The following is a 17,376-nucleotide window of genomic DNA, read 5'->3' as shown; positions in this document are numbered from 1 at the left end:
CAATTATCCATCGTGATATACTTACAGACTGTAAGTATATCCGATGGATAATGTTCAAAGTTCTAATGGCTAAGATTGAGACAATTCAACGGATGAGAATAAAGCAATTATCCATTGGGTATAAAATAATCCAGAAAAGTAATTGATTTTTATTCTATTTCGATGGATGACCAAACTCGATGGATAATGAGCATCCATCAAAATTTTGGCTTTTGAAATCTACTAAATATATCAGTGAGAGACTCACTTTCTTCACAGTGGAAATGCTCAAATTACTGAATCAGTAGCTGCATCTTGTTCTCCCTTACTTGCTCAGTACCATCACATATAATTTGTATTGTGTCCCAAACCTCTTTGGCTATTTTATAATTAATGATGTTATTAAACATATCACCATCAACTCCATTGATCAATATATTCATGGCCTTCTTATCCTTCCTGACTTTCTCAATATCAGGGTCTGACCATTCATGCCTAGGTTTTGGAACAGATGGCTCATTTCCAGTTGCAGCTCTCATTGGTACATGAGGACCTCTTTCTATGTAGTCCACATAGGCCTCATCTTGAGAAAGAAGATGTAGGTACATCTTCATATTCCAGTGGTGATAGTTGTCTTTGTCCAGAAATGGGATCTTTACTCCAACATCCTTTTTGTTCATCTTGTTGTTTGTTGTGATCTTTATACTGTTTGTTCTTCAAGAGTTTGCTCTGATACCAATTGTTATTCCCTAACAATATAACAAGAATTATGGAAGGGGGGGGTTGAATGTAATTCTAGCTTCTTTTTAAGATTTTAAAACAGTTCTAACTTAATACATATAACAATGTTTGATTTGCTGTAGTGCAGAATAAAAAGATAATTGAAATCAAAACACTAAGTAATAAAACATAAGCTTTAAAATTTTATGGTGGATTTAAATGTATCTACCTGATATATTTAATATATATATATCAGTGTGAGAACTCTGTGAAGCTTTGAATAACTCACAGCTGCTTTACAAGTTTGAACAAACAAACTACAGAGAAATACTTACAGAATACAGGTTGATATGTTTCTTTGAGAAAATGTATTTGCTTAGTTAACTGTTCTACTTGTTACACTTGGTTTATATATCACCAAGTTTACATGACAATAAGACAAGATAATAAAACAAAACATATCTAGTCTAACTCCATGCTGCTTTACTACTCTATTCCAGCATCTTTAAATATCTTCACAATTGCATGAAAATGGTAATGCTTCTTTGTTCTCAAAATCCTGCTTAACAGGCTACCACATTCCTTTTGCAAACACCCAATGCATGTGACTGTGTTGTCACTATCAACAACTCTTTTAAATTTGATCATTCATCGGGACTATATTTGTCATCCGTCGGGAGTCTTGATGATTATCTGTAGGGAGCTTTATTGATCATCCTTCGGGAGTCTTTTAGATCATCTGTCGGGAGTCTATCAGCCACTTGACTCTATTTCACTTATACAGAATTATAAGACATCTCATATTTAAAATTAGTCAACCTGTTTTGCATATCAATCTAGTGGTCAACATGACTTAGAGAACCCTACACAATCTACTTAACTAAAAATGTTGTTTGCAGAAATATGCTATAGAACTTATTTGTTACATAAGCTACACTCTCGATGGATGTCAAATTGTCATCCGTCGGGACTATAAAGTTCATCCGTTGGGACTATATTAGATCATCCACCGAGAGCTATAAAATTCACTAAGTTAAATCTACTAAGGAGTTTTTTTAACTTATCATCAAGTCAAAACATATTCCTAACAAATCTCTTAGTTAATTGTAGTTATAAACAATTTGTTAATCGTCTTAGCATTGAATTATAACCATACCATTGTTGCATAAGTGCATTGATTGAAATTAACCTAAATCAGTCTCTATGGGAATGAACTAGAAATAATTCTATATTACTTGCGATCGCGTATACTTGCGTGAATATTAACACGTGTTTTCGTCCTAACAACACACACCCATTATATAAACCTGTTTATAAAAATAATATATACAATGACCCTACTCACCATAACCATGGATCGCAACAGGTTAAAGTATGCACACAAGCCACAACCTTATTTATATTATAGACGTATCAAATCCATAGTAGTTTAATTTATGTCTAGAATTAAAAAGATTCTTACAACTTTCAAACCAAAATTAAAACAACAGTCTTCTACTAGTTTATTCCGTATCAACCTAGAAACCAAGCTCGCACACTTGTCCGGGGATCCTCGCTACCAACAGTTTCCTTCTTAACTGGAAAAGAACATAAACAGATTCGCAAGAGTGAGCTAACTAGCTCCGCAAATCATAATGACAACACTGAGATTAAACAATGATCAATTGAAATGATACAAGGAATCAAGTTTCTTGATAAGCAATGATTATAATTGGAGATTCACTTTTATTTTAAAAACCAAGGTTAGGCTGTTGATCAGTCATGCACTAATCCCGAGAAAGGCACACAACTGTGCTCTATGTACTGGATCCAATGAACACATTGGCCTAATACAACCACCAATCTGGTCTAACCATGAATCTGGTCCACATTTAAAAACAATCCAATTCTATAAAATACAATATGATAAACAATGTAAATCACTAAGCAGAATCATAAGCAACATTTATCTCAGGGCATAAGGTGATTCACAACACCATAAAGGTATAACAGGGATTGTATAAGGATTGGCTTCCAGCCTATGAAAGAATCAAATAATAGAAGAAAAATGGTTTAATGATTACAAGGTATAAAGGTTTGTATGTTAATCAAATCCAAATCAGTGATCAGTATATGGTATATATGTATTTGTAGAGTACTATCGTATATCTGTGGTCCGTATTTGGGATTTCAACAACCAATAATTTACAAAGAATAAGGCTTACGGCTTAAAGATCATTAAGTAGAATCAGGGTTTAGGGTTAAGTACTTCAAAGCACTTGCAATATAAAACAAAACTATTTTATATATATGTATATATCATGAAAGGTCGGAAATACTTGCTATATATCTCGAGAAAGGTTCAGAAATACTTTCCTTAACTCAATCCGCTTTTACTTCACTTGCAGTCGTCTATTGAAACAATTTACTGGTAAACGTTGGCAAAAAAATAATAAAAAATTAACTTTAATGATCATTTAGAATTTTTTGGCACCCCCACAAAGTGCCGGTGCTAGGGGTGTACACAGATCGGGTTGGGCGGGTTGGGAGAATTTAGCAACTCAACCCAATTAATTCGGGTTTTTAAAATTTCAACCCAACCCAAACCGTTTAAATTTGTAACCCAAACCAATTTGTATACTTCGGTTTGGTTCGGTTTGGATCGGTTTGATCGGTTTATTAAATATACAAAATTAATATAAAAAATTATAATAAAACATAAGGTTTTAAAGTTTAAAACACTTGAAAATAGTTCAAAACAATATTACAATCCTCCATATTGAATAGTCTTAAACATCTAATTTTCGACATCAAAAGTACTAATAATATTGCTTACGCTTTATATATTGGAATGAATCATAAATGCAAAAATATAACACTAATCAAACATCTATTGTTGTTACGAAATGAACTATGAACACGGAGATTATAAGTTACATTTAGAGTTAGAGATATATGGATATATGTAAATGGCCTAAACATAATTTTGGATTAACTTATTAGCATGTACATATAAATTTTAATCGGGTTGGGTTGGATTGGTTTAAAATTATCGAAAATCATATCCAACCCAATTAAATCGGGTTGACATTTTTTCAACCCAACTATATATCGGGTTGAAAAAAATCGGTTTGGTTCGGCCGAAATAGGGTCGATTCGGTTTGGATTGGTCGGGTTGGCCAAACCGTGTACACCCCTAGCCGGTGCCATCCATTTGGTATAAAGCATGCAGCGTTTTGTATTATGTACATTTTGCAAATTTTTAGCTTTTTTCTTTTGATTAGTTACATTACATGTACAAAACTCTGGATTGGAAAGATCTAGGTAGCTTCATGTAGAAATGGTTATTCAAATCATTTTTTGTTTGTACACCGATTATAGTTTATGAAATCTAATTGATTTATTATTTGTTCATTTATGTTGAGTAATGACTATCTATTTTAAAAGGAAGATTATTGATTTTTAATGTGGACTAAAATGTTGATTAATTAATGTTACAAGATATGCACTCCATTAATCAATAACATTTCTAAACCATTACTAATTGAAATATAATTTAACATTTCAAGGAATATTTTTAATAGGACACTTAATGTATTATATAAAATATATCTTTCCAAATAAATATCATATTCTAAAATTATAATTTTTATGAGAAAAACGTATATGGCATATCCATCACATTCAGAAGATAATAATCCAGATATATTAATTTTTAATGGCTAATTGATTATAGTAATTAGTGACCAAATTTAAAATATTTGATTCTATATTATAGCATGCAAGATGTTATATATATATGATGGGAAACGAACAATATTGTCACAAAAAAAAACCATTTAGCTCTTATGGATCCTTCATTCTTCATGCTTTGTTTACTAAATCTTCTCAACATGTTGTTGACATGCAATGCTTTACCGAAATTCTCTTCGGTTCTCATATTTGGTGATTCTTTATCGGATACAGGAAATAATAATTTTATCTCTACTATAGTTAAAGCAAATCACACACCTTATGGTGTATCGTTTCCTGGTGGCATTCCCACGGGTAGATTTTCTGATGGAAAACTCATGTCTGATTTTCTGGCTGATGCTCTAAGTCTCAAGCAACTAGTTCCTCCTTTTTTGGACCCGAATCTACCTCCATCAGAGCTCTCTACAGGTGTTTGTTTCGCTTCAGCTGGATCGGGCTATGGCGACAGGACTGGTGCAACATGGAATGTTATTCCAGTGACAAAACAGTACCAAAAATATTTCAAGAAATATAAGCAGAGGCTTGTTACAATAGTAGGAGAGAAGAAGGTTTCACATATTCTTAAAAATTCTTTAGTGTTTTCTACTGCAGGAAGCAATGATATGTTTCAGTTCTATACAAATCCAATGCCACATAAATCAATGCATCAGTACCAGAACGCTATAATATCTGATATTGAAAAGTTTATCAAGGTTAGTTCTTTCTTATACATCTCCATAATTAAACTTACATTAGTCTCCATTTAATTCAAGGAAATACTCACTGACCACTTGCTTTTCCTTTTTACATCTCGATTCCTCTGTTAGATATCACAAGTATTTATCAATACTTATTCTCATCTCATTCTACTTGTTATAAGTTCAGTCTACCCTTCATTTTATCCCAATCTAACGTACAAATTGAATGTTACGATAAAAATCGTCAAATCATATACACATAAACTGATTACAGATCAATCAGATCACATATAACATATAGTGAAAGAGATGTGTCCTAAGTCCAATCATGTATGATGATTTAGGAATAACTTTTATTTTATCTGTTTTGATTTCATTGATATTAATAAAAGACTTGTTTTGGTTTTATTGCGGGCTTTATCTATTTAAGTGTTTAAATAAGATATACCATAGTTTAGAGTAAAGCTTTTTAATGGATTATGATGAGATCATAATAATGAGACCTAAAAGACGATAACTCTAAACTTAAATATTTCCTGGTCGTAGGATTACTAACTGTTAATTAGTAATCCACAAAGATCGGTACATACTATGCTTGCTTCATTGTGAAGGATGTCTGTTCTCATAGACATTTGTGTGGTGACACTATAGCTAGTATTATGTGCTTATTATAGAATAAGTTCAATGAACATGACTCACACAGCTGAACAACTGATGGAGTTCACTCACGTGTCAGCAGATGTTCACATAGTGATAGTTGTACAAGTATCCTTAGACTTGAGGTCATCATAGTCATCTTGTGTACACTGAACTATAATTTGGTTTAGTTCTTAGTCTCTAGGGACAATAATAAGGCCTCTACTGGGTGTAGGAATTTGTACACGAAGATAATGTATGATGAATAGAGGATCTACCCCTTCTAGTGAAGGAAGAGAATGTCCAATGCTGATCCACTTATGCTAGTTCATGAATCTCTGGCCAGAGTGAATGAAATTAGAAAGGAGTTTCTAATTCACATTAATTAGAACTAAGCATAGTGAATGGGAAAACATATAATTAAATAAGATAGGCTTGACACGAGTTTCATGCCTTGTATTAAATCATGACATTATAGGGTAGAAGGAATTAATTGTACGGTAACTATTCACTGAATGGGTTCTTGGTATTCTAAGCAGTGAATTCGTATTATCCGGATAGTCGCGATATGCTGAGAAGTATCCCTCACGATGTAGAATAAATATGATTAATTAATTAATCATATTTAATTAATTAGAGAATTTATATAAATAATGATAAAAAAGTTTTATTATTATTTATTTCTACTACCGGCTTAATATTGAACCTACAGGGTCACACTATAAAAGATAATGATTTAATGGTGGAGGAATTAATTAATAATGGCTGGTAATTATTTATTTGTGAAATAAATAATTAATTAGCAAATTTAATAATTGATTAAATGAGATTTAATTAATTATAAATAAATTAAGAAAAGTTCTTAATATTATTAATTAAGAATTTAATTTCGGAAATTAAATCAAGTGAGAGAATTATTTTTCTAAAGTGTTTAGAAAAAGGGACTAATGATTAAAATGTGTTTTAATTATTAGTTAATTGGTTAATAAGAATAATCAATTAAAGGGTTAATAATAATAATATTTTATGAGAAAATTTTCAGCTGAAAATTTTGCCTATAAATATACTATTATAAACCCCATTTGCCTCAACCTAATTCTAAAGCAGAAAAAGAAGAAAAACCCTAATTCTCTCAACCCCTTCCTCCTCCATTACATTGATCTCTTGGTGGATACCGGTGGAGTGCTTCACACTTGAGGAGCAGCTGCTAGGGATCTCCGCTCATCGTTCTTGGATTGCTTTTAAAGGTTAGAAATCGGTCACATATTATTTAATCACGATTTGTATACCTTTATTTGGATTTTATATCAAGAAAATTATTTTACCATGCTTCTGTGATGTATAAAATCCCTCATATAGCATTTAAGATATTTGATAAAAATAATATTTTCAAAGAAGATTCAAGGTTAAAATGATTTTCCGGGTATTTAATATGAATTTTTGAACATATTTCAGAATTAAAACGGGTTAGCAAATTATTTTATAAATAATTACAAGATTCGAATACTCGAATCTGACTTCAAAATCATTTAATAATAAATATAGAGCCTTGAAAATAATTTAGAATAATATTTTAAAGCTCGAAACTTTTTTTCAGATTTTTTTGATCAAAAGAAATAATAAAATCTAATTAAATAATCAATTAAAATTAATTAATAACTAATTAAATCAATTAATATTTAAATTAATTGACTAATTAAATAACTATTTATCAACTAAAATTAATTAAATGAATAATCTAGATTTATTTTTGAATGAAAAATAATTTTCAGAATTAAAAATAATGGAGTTAATTTTAAATAATTAAAAATAATTTTCTGAAAATAAATATAAATAGAGATATAATTTTTGTAAATTTTTAAAACAGGAATTATGTTTTTGTAAAGTTTTAAAATAAGAATATAGAATTTGTAAATATGGAATACTACTAGTGGTTGAACTGTAATTGTTCCCCATTCATCTTCTTCGGCGAGTCGCCGCCGTTTGGTCGCCATAAACGGCGATTACCGAGCTTTCCGGCCACCCCAAAAACTACCCATAATCGCGTCAAAAGTTCAAGACAAGTTATTTGTCATTCCAGAAACACATCCCTGGCAACCATTTGTTCAGATTATCAACGAATAGACCGGAAAATCGGCCGAAACTTTCCGCCACCGCCATGCTCAATTTTCCGGTCAACCCGTTCCAGGAACCCTCCGTTCATCACGTTTATACCAATCGATTCATTTTTCAACCATCTATTCATTGGTGTAATCAATTTAAACTAATAACCCTCACAGAAAAAATGCCCAAATCCAATTAAGAACATTCAAACGACATTCAAACCCTAATTTTATTAATTCGAAAATCAAACCCCAATTTCTATATGTTATTGAACACCAAATTCGACATATAATATACCAAAATGATCAGAATAAAATTATCTACAAGATACAATCATCAAATCATACAAACAACATCAAAATCAAACATTCATATTTTGATCATAATTAAATTCGATTTTAAATAAATATATATGAAAATACCTTTGATTTCTGTAGTGAAATTGATTGTAGAATCTGAAAGTATTTTTCAAAAGCTTCGATTCGGTTATTCACACACTTGATTTCGATTTCGATTACGCCTTTGTTTTTAGGTTTGATTTTGAAGAACACGACGAATATTATGGTTACTCTTTGTAAATTATATATTTTAACTGTTTGTTTATGATTAGTTGTTTAAAATAAAATATGACAAATGATATTTATACTTACGGAATATTGGTACCCCTTTGGATCATTTCAGATATAAAAATAAGTTACTTAGCCGCTAATTAACAATAAAACCGATCCAATTCGGTACCAGTTTAGGATAATTATCAAAACTGAGCTTTTTATTATACAACCTAGGAGAAGATAATGCAATAGTTTAATCAAAATACCATGTATCTCGAGGATACAGGTTTTATCAACTTACCGAAATGAGTATTATATCGAAAATTTTGCGTGGGGATCTGTACGGGTAAAACCATACTCAGGATCGAAAAAGTCAAAACACGGAAAATGCTCAAAATAATAGAATGCTTGATTTCCATTTCGATAACGCATTCATTTTTAGGTTTGATTTTGAAAAACACGACAAATATTAGGGTTTATATCTGTAAATTATATATTTTAACTGTTTGTTTATGATTATCTGTATAAAATATAATACGATAAATGTTATTTATACTTACGGAATAATGGTACCCATTTGGATCATATCAGATATAAAAATAGGTTACTTAGCCGCTAAGTAACAATAAAACGTATCCAATTCCATACCAGTTTAGGATAATTATGAAAACCAGGCTTTTTATTATACAACCTATGAGAAGATAATGTAATAGTTTAATCAAAATATCCCGTCTCTCGAGGATACAGGTTTTATCAACTTACCGAAATGAGTATTATATCAAAAAATTTACGTGGGGATCCGCACGGGTAAAACCATACTCGGGATCGAAAAAGTCAAAACACGAAAAATGCTCGGAATAATAAAATTGGGTTAAGAAGAAGTTTTCTCGAGATTTTCGGGTTGTGAAAACGTAAAAATGGTTGAAGTTGGACGATTCCCGGTTAGACAATATAGTTTATTATTATTCGGAAAATAAATTTACTAAATCTATAAATTCTTTATAAAATCATATAACAACATATAAATTACCAAAAAAATATCAAAATTATCTATACTTTATTTTGGACATAGAAAAATTAAAATTCTCAAATTTTATCAAATATAACATCCAAACCTCAATTCCAATTGCCAGATAATTCACCAAAATTCACATAATAATCACAAAATAATTATTTATTGATAAAAATAATTAGACGGTATATCCTGGTGTTACATTCTCAGTTGTCTTGGTCTTCTAGTCAATTTAGTTTCCAGTTCCTCATGATATTCTTCTCCAAGGAGATTGACGTTCCTTAGTCCTCTAACTCTTCCTCTACCTCTAGATGGACCTTCACTGCTGGCTTGAAATTGTTTCGGAATTTCCTCCTGCTGTTTTAACATTTGTTCCTTTGTCATGTAAGGAAATTCATCCACCAGATGTGTAAAAGTTTTTCTAACAAATAACTCTTCAACTCTCTTGTCTTTGTGATAGAGTGTCACAATTTCACCTTTTCTTGTCTTGTAAGATCTGTAGGATTTTCTCTATCACGGAAGCATGGTAAAATAATTTTCATGATATAAAATCCATATAATACGTATACAGATCAAAATTTAAATCGAGGGATCATTTCTAAACTTTAAAAGCGATCCAAGAACCACGAGCGGAGATCCTTAGCAGCTGTTCCTCAAGTGTGAAGCACTCCACCGGTAACCACCAAGAAATCGATGTAATGGAGGAGGAGGAGGTGGAGAGAATTATGGTTTTTGTAAATTTTTAGGTTGCAAATATAGGGTTTATAATAGTATATTTATAGGCAAAATTTTCAGCTGAAATTTTTTCCATAAAATTTTATTATTATTAACACTTTATTATTCTCACTAATAATTAAAACACCTTTTAATTATTAATCCTTTTTCTAAACACTTTAGAAATAATTCTCTCACTTGATTTAATTTCCAAAAATTAAATTCTTAATTAATAATATTAAGAACTTTTTCTTAATTAATTTATAATCAATTAAATCTCATTTAATCAATTATTAAATTTTCCAATTAATTATTTATTTCATAAATAAATAATTATCAGCCATTATTAATTAATTCCTCCACCATTAAATCATTCTCTTTTAAGGTGTGACCCTGTAGGTTCAATATTAAGCCGGTAGTAGAAATAAATAATAATAAAACTATTTTATTATTATTTATATAAATTATCTAATTCATTAAATATGATTAATTAATTAATCATATTTATTCTACATCGTGAGGGATACTTCTCAGCATATCGCGACTATCCAGATAATACGAATTCACTGCTTAGAATACCAAGAACCTATTCAGTGAGTAGTTATCATACAATCAATTCCTTCTACCCTGCAATGTCACGATTAAATACAAGGCATGAAACTTGTGTCAAGCCTATCTTATTTAAACATTTGCTTTCCCATTCACTATGCTTAGTTCTATTTAATGTAAATTAGAAACTCCTTTCTAATTTCATTCACTCTGGCCAGAGATTCCTGAACTAGCATAAGTGGATCAGCATTGAACATTTTCTTCCTTCACTGGGAGGGGTAGATCCTTTATTGATCATACACTATCTTCGTGTACAAATTCCTATACCCAGTAGAGCCCTTATAATTGTCCCTTGAGACTAAGAACTAAACCAAAGCATAGTTCAGTGTACACAAGATGACTATGATGACCTCAAGTCTAAGGATACATGTACAACTATCATAATGTGAACAACTACTGACACGTGAGTGAACTCCATCAGTTGTTCATCTGTGTGAGTCATGTTCAGTGAATTTATTCTATAATAAGCACCCACATACTAGCTTTAGTGTCACCACATAAATGTCTATGAGAACAGACATCCTTCATAATGAAGTAAGCATATTATGTACCAGTCTTTACGGATTATTAATTACCAGTTAGTAATCCTACGAGCAGGAACTATTTAAGTTTAGAGTTATCATCTTTTAGGTCTCATTATTATGATCTCATCACAATCCATAAAAAGCTTTACTCTAAACTGTGGTATATCTTATTTAAACACTTAAAATAGATAGAGCCCGCAATAAAAACAAAACAAGTCTTTTATTAATATCAATGAAATCAAAACAGATTACATAAAATTTATTCCTAAATCCTCATACAAGATTGGACTTAGGACATATCTCTTTCAATATCCCACTTGTACTAAAGCCAATCACTCTGGTATCTAATACCCATCTTGTCTTTATGACGATCAATGTGACTTTGAGAAAGTGGCTTTATTAAAGGGTCTGTTATGTTGTTATGTGTGTCAACTCTCTCAACGTTGACATCTCCTCTTTCAACAATCTCCCTAATCAGATGAAAGCGCCGCAGGACATGTTTGGAATTTTTATGAGATCTAGGTTCCTTGGCTTGTGCTATTGCTACATTGTTATCACAGTACAACACAATAGGCTCTTCAACGCTAGGAACAACTCCCAACTCATAAACAAATTTCCTCATCCAAACGGCTTCTTTTGCAGCCTCACTTGCAGCTATATATTCTGCTTCCGCTGTGGAGTCAGCCGTTGTAGACTGTTTAGAACTCATCCAACTAATCGCACCACCATTCAGAGTAAACACGTACCCTGACATGGATTTGCTATCATCACTTTCTCATTGAAAACTAGAGTCAGTATAACCCTCTATTTTCAACTCAGATTCACCACCAAAAACAAGAAAAATGTCCTTAGTCCTTCACAAGTACTTAAGGATGTTCTTCACTGCTTTCCAGTGGTCTTCACCTGGATTGGACTGATATCTGCTCATCACACTAATTGAATGAGCAACATCAGGCCTAGTACACAACATCGCGTACATGATAGATCCTATTGCTAAAGCATAAGGAATCTTACTCATATGCTCTCTTTCCTCAGGTGTCTTAGGAGACATCTTTCCGGAAAGGGACATTCCATGGCTCATCGGTATGAGATCTCTTTTGGAGTTTTCCATGCTAAACCTTTTAAGCACTTTCTGGATGTATGTACCCTGGGTAAGACCTATCATTCTTCTAGATTATCTCTATAGATCTTCATACCGAGAATGTAGGATGCTTCTCCCAAGCCCTTCATGGTGAAGTTCTTCGATAGCCATACTTTGACTGATTACAGCATCGGTATATCATTTCCTATAAGAAGTATGTCATCCACATACAATACAAGAAATGTTACCGCACTCCCACTAACCTTCTTGTAGACACATGGTTCATCTATGTTTTTGATAAAACCAAACTCTTTGATTGTCTCATCAAAACGGATGTTCCATCTACGAGAAGCTTGCTTTAAACCATATATAGTTCGCAACAACTTACACACTAGGTGTTCTTTTCCCTTGGAAAGAAAACCCTCTGGCTGTGTCATATACACTTCCTCCTCAAGTTCCCCATTGAGGAAGGCCGTTTTCACGTCCATTTGCCAGATCTCATAGTCGTAGTAAGCAGCAATCGCAAGTAAAATCCGAATTGATTTTAACAGGGCTACAGGAGAAAAAGTTTCATCAAAGTCAATCCCTTGCCTTTGTTTGAATCCTTTTTCCACGAGCCTGGCCTTATAGGTCTCCACCTGGCCATCTGCTCCAATCTTTCTTTTGTATACCCACTTGCACCCAATAGGCTTAACACCTTCAGGCGCCTCAACCAGAGTCCATACTTGGTTCGTATACATAGATTTCATTTCGGATTTCATGGCACTATGCCCTCATAGCCTCATTATAGGTCACAGGGTCGTCATCATCAATGATTGACAACTCATTGTCATTCTCAATGACAAGGCCATAATACCTCTCAGGTTGGCGAGACACTCTCCCTGTTCTATGAATGGGCTGTTCCACAGAAGGTTGTTCAGACTGAATAGGTGTTTCCACTTGATCCGTAGTAGTTTGTGCTTCTTGAACTTCATCAAGTTCAATTTTTCTCCCACTGTTTCCTTCAAGGATAAACTGCTTTTACAAGAAGGTAGCATGTCTGGAGACAAACACCCGATGATCGGTGTAAAAGTAATACCCCAAAGTCTCTTTAGGATATCCCACAAAATTACATTTTACGGATCGAGATTCCATCTTATTTGTGTCAACTTTCTTGACATAAGCTCGATATCCCCAAATCTTAACGTGTTTAAGAGTCGGTTTCCTTTCATTCCATATCTCATATGGAGTTTGAGGAACAGATTTGGAAGGCACCTTATTCAGTAAATATGCTGAGGTTTCCAATGCATAACCCCATAGGAATACTGGAAGATTCGCATAGCTCATCACGGACCGAACTATGTCTAACAAAGTTCGATTTCTCCTTTCAGATACCCCATTCAACTGTGGAGTATATGGAGGAATCCAATGGGAGACTATACCATTTTCTTTGAAATAATCTAGAAACTCTCCATTCAAGTATTCACCACCTCGATCTGATCGAAGAGTTATAATACTTTGTTTAGTTTGTTTCTCCACTTCATACTTATATTTATTGAACTTTTCAAAGGCTTCAGACTTGTGTTTCATCAAATACACATATCCGAATCTAGATCTATCATCTATGAAAGTGATGAAGTATGAAAATCCACCCATGGCTTGCGTACACATTGGTCCACATACATCTGTGTGTACCAATCCTAGCAAATCTGCAGCCCTCGCTCCATGTCCACTAAATGGAGATTTGGTCATTTTACCCAATAGACAAGACTCGTATGTAGGATATGATTCAAAATCAAAGGGGTCAAGTAACCCTTCCTTATACAATGTCCGCAGTCTATTTTCACTAATATGACCTAGCCTACAGTGCCATAAATAGGTCAGATTTTCATCATCTCGTTTTCTTTTATTAGTTTGTTCAATCTGAAGTAAATCATGCTCTACGTCATATACATACAGACCATTATTTAAAATACCACGTCCATAAAGAACATTATCTTTAAGAATAGAACATTCATTATTCTTAATAATAAATGAAAAACCATCCAAATCCAACATAGGAATAGAAACAATATTCCTCATAATAGAGGGAACGTAATAACAATTATTCAGAATAATAGTCTTGCTCGTAGGCATATGTAAACTAAATGATCCTATAGATATGGCCACAACCCTTGCTCCATTGCCCATACGTATAATCACCTCATCTTTTTCAAGAGTCCTACTTCCCTTAAGTCCTTGCAATGAATTGCAAATATGAGAACCACAGGCGGTATCTAATAGCCAAGTAGAAATTTGACCTAGTGACATATTAACTTCGATCATGAACATGCCTGAATCAGAAGCGGCAGTCTCACTACCCTTCTTCTTCTTCAATTCTGCAAGGTAAACCTTGCAGTTCCTCTTCCAGTGCCCCACCTTGTTACAGTGAAAGCAAACAGCTTTGCTCTTGGGGTCTTCAGCTTTTGGTGGAACCGGCTTTTTCTCACCTACTTTCTTCTTCTTGGAAGGGCTCTTCGATATCTCATATCGAGCTGTCCTCCCTGCCACATCATACAACTCTTGTAGATGCATAAGGATAATGTGAGCATCCATATGCTCATGTTGCTTCTGTAGCTCAATGTTCATGGAAGCTAGCATGATGCATTGAGCAACATTTACATCATCTATCCACTTACGATACACAATATGTTCATCATTATGTGTATCGCTAGCAGGTTCAGTAGGCTTAGGTGAGTCAAGCACATATTCCAGCTTCTCAACCCTGAGAACAATTCTCAAGTTTCGAAGGCAGTCAGCAAAATTAGGACCAGTCAACTTGTGAGCATCTAGTATGCTCTGGAGTGATATTGCAGAAGACATAACGAATATAGTAAATCTGTAAATGATAAACACATAACAACACTTAGCAAATATTCAATTTCATTTCAAAATACTATATGAATCGGGTCTTTATTTATAAGTGGCTCCCACTAGTTTATCTAATTTATATAACCCCTAAGTGAAAATTAAGCATTCATAATGCTAGTGGGAATAGGGATCCTACATTCCATCACACAACCCCGGCTGTAGCATGAAACGCCATGTGATGTTCAATAGGCAGACAACTCTTGTCAATTACATATTATGTTATTCCCTAATATAACTTTAGCCTCTTGAATAATTGAGTCACGGCTGTAGCACGACAAACTCAATATTCTAAGTCAAGTCTAACCCAACATTTCATACAATTGAATCAGTCTCCAACGGCCCACGGCTGTAGCACGTAATGACCTTTAGGTTCTAATTCAATGTACACATCTCTATGTAATAAAAAAGTATTTCTTATTTCGAAATCAAAGCCCTGGGCTATAGCACGAAATGATAATGATTTAAAAATAAGAACCACTTTCTATCATGTTGGAAGGTTATGACCGGCACAAGCCCGTTGTGTCATTGGTCAGTTACTACTTGATATTATTTAATTTAAGAGGGATTATATTACATTACAATCATAATCATATTATAAAGAGATTCTTCCTTTTAAATTAAATATTTCAAATCAATAATCGATAATCAGATGATTCCCAGATCGGGTGGAGCATTATCAAGAGGCGTCACTTAATAACCCTTTCTTATAGATAGAAATCTGTTGTTGACAGAATCATCATTTCTCTCAATATTGAAAATTCATATTCAATTACGTGTTTCATAAACACAAGAATCTCATGATCGTATTCATAATATTTATATTAAGGTCATGAAACAATTTCACTATACTAGATTGTCTAACAAACGCCTTATGTTAATTAAGTTCACCTAAATCTATCGCATGATAAACTAAGCATATATCACATATATAAACATGAATAAACGTAAAGGTAGGCATTTTAAATCATGTAGCATATTACTCTAAGCATTATATATCTCTATGTATCACATGAGGCATTTAAAAGCAATTAAAACAGTCAAAAACAGCTTTAAAATACTATTGTTAGCTATAAACAGTCCGAAACAATTTCAGAAAATATCACATAATATACCATTAGATGTGTCTCGAAAAGACGAATCCAACGGCACCAAGCACGCCTCATTCCGACCAACCACGCGCCCACACGCGCTCCGAGAAGCAAACCCACGTGCCCCCGAGCACACACGCGCTGTCAGGCGCGTGTCTGACTGTCTTCCACGCGCCCCAAACCCTGAGCTGACGTCATCTGATGATGTCAGCAAAGCTCTGACCATTGACCCGCGCGTGTCTGACACGCGTCGCGCGTGATACATGAGCGCGTGAGCCCCACGCGCGCATGCTAGAGGCGCGGCGGCGCGTGAGACCCACGCGCGCACGTCAGAGGCGCGGTCCTCCCCTTGTTCTGAACAGTCGCCGCCGCCGCCTTTCTTCGAACACCGTGCCCACAGTACAGGTACAACCCAGAACAATTCTCAACCCAGGAGCAGGTGATAACTTTAACATATATATATATATACTAATAGATTATATATATATAATTACGAATTTAATTAAAACAACTTCAAAAATTCATAATAATTAATCCATTCATCATAAAATTATGAAAAAAATACCCAGACGATCTACAACACTTGTAGGACCCATATCTACAGTCAAAATAATTCTGAGAAATAATTTCTAATCAGTCATAATTAATCCATGATATAACTTGTAAAAATCATAATTAATTCAAACAAGCACATAAAATTCTGAAATTTTTATCACAGATCTATATGCATACAACCTATGCTCTGATACCATTGTAGGATTTTATCTGTCACGGAAGCATGCTAAAACAATTTTCATGATATAAAATTCATATAATACGCATACATATCAAAATTTAAATCGAGGGATCGTTTCTAACCTTTAAATTTCGATCCAAGAACCACGAGCGGAGATCCTTAGCAGCTACTCATCAAGTGTGAAGCACTCCACCGGTAAATTTTTAGGTTGAGGCAAAAATATGGTTTATAATAGTATATTTATAGGCAAAATTTTCAGCTGAAATTTTTTTCATAAAATATTATTATTATTAATCCTTTATTATTCTCACTAATAATTAAAACA

At 33.3% G+C, this 17,376-nt stretch overlaps 1 protein-coding gene across 1 annotated transcript; it reads left to right on the top strand.

The window, feature by feature from the left end:
- Positions 1–4,526: 4,526 nt before the first annotated feature.
- LOC141696254 (GDSL esterase/lipase At2g30220-like) lies at positions 4,527–5,177 on the top strand. Its single transcript, XM_074500419.1, has one exon. It carries the CDS (start codon positions 4,527–4,529, stop codon positions 5,175–5,177), a length of 651 nt encoding a protein of 216 aa, XP_074356520.1.
- Positions 5,178–17,376: the final 12,199 nt, after the last annotated feature.

Source organism: Apium graveolens, chromosome 11, assembly GCF_009905375.1.
Source record: "Apium graveolens cultivar Ventura chromosome 11, ASM990537v1, whole genome shotgun sequence".
In the NCBI taxonomy this organism is placed as follows: Eukaryota; Viridiplantae; Streptophyta; class Magnoliopsida; order Apiales; family Apiaceae; genus Apium; species Apium graveolens.
Note: the sequence above shows the minus strand (reverse complement) of the source record. Positions and strands in the feature narration are given on the sequence as shown.

What these genes read in the sequence shown, in the direction of transcription:
- LOC141696254 (XM_074500419.1), top strand. Translation starts at nt 4,527, where the DNA reads ATGGATCCTTCATTCTTCATGCTTTGTTTACTAAATCTTCTCAACATG.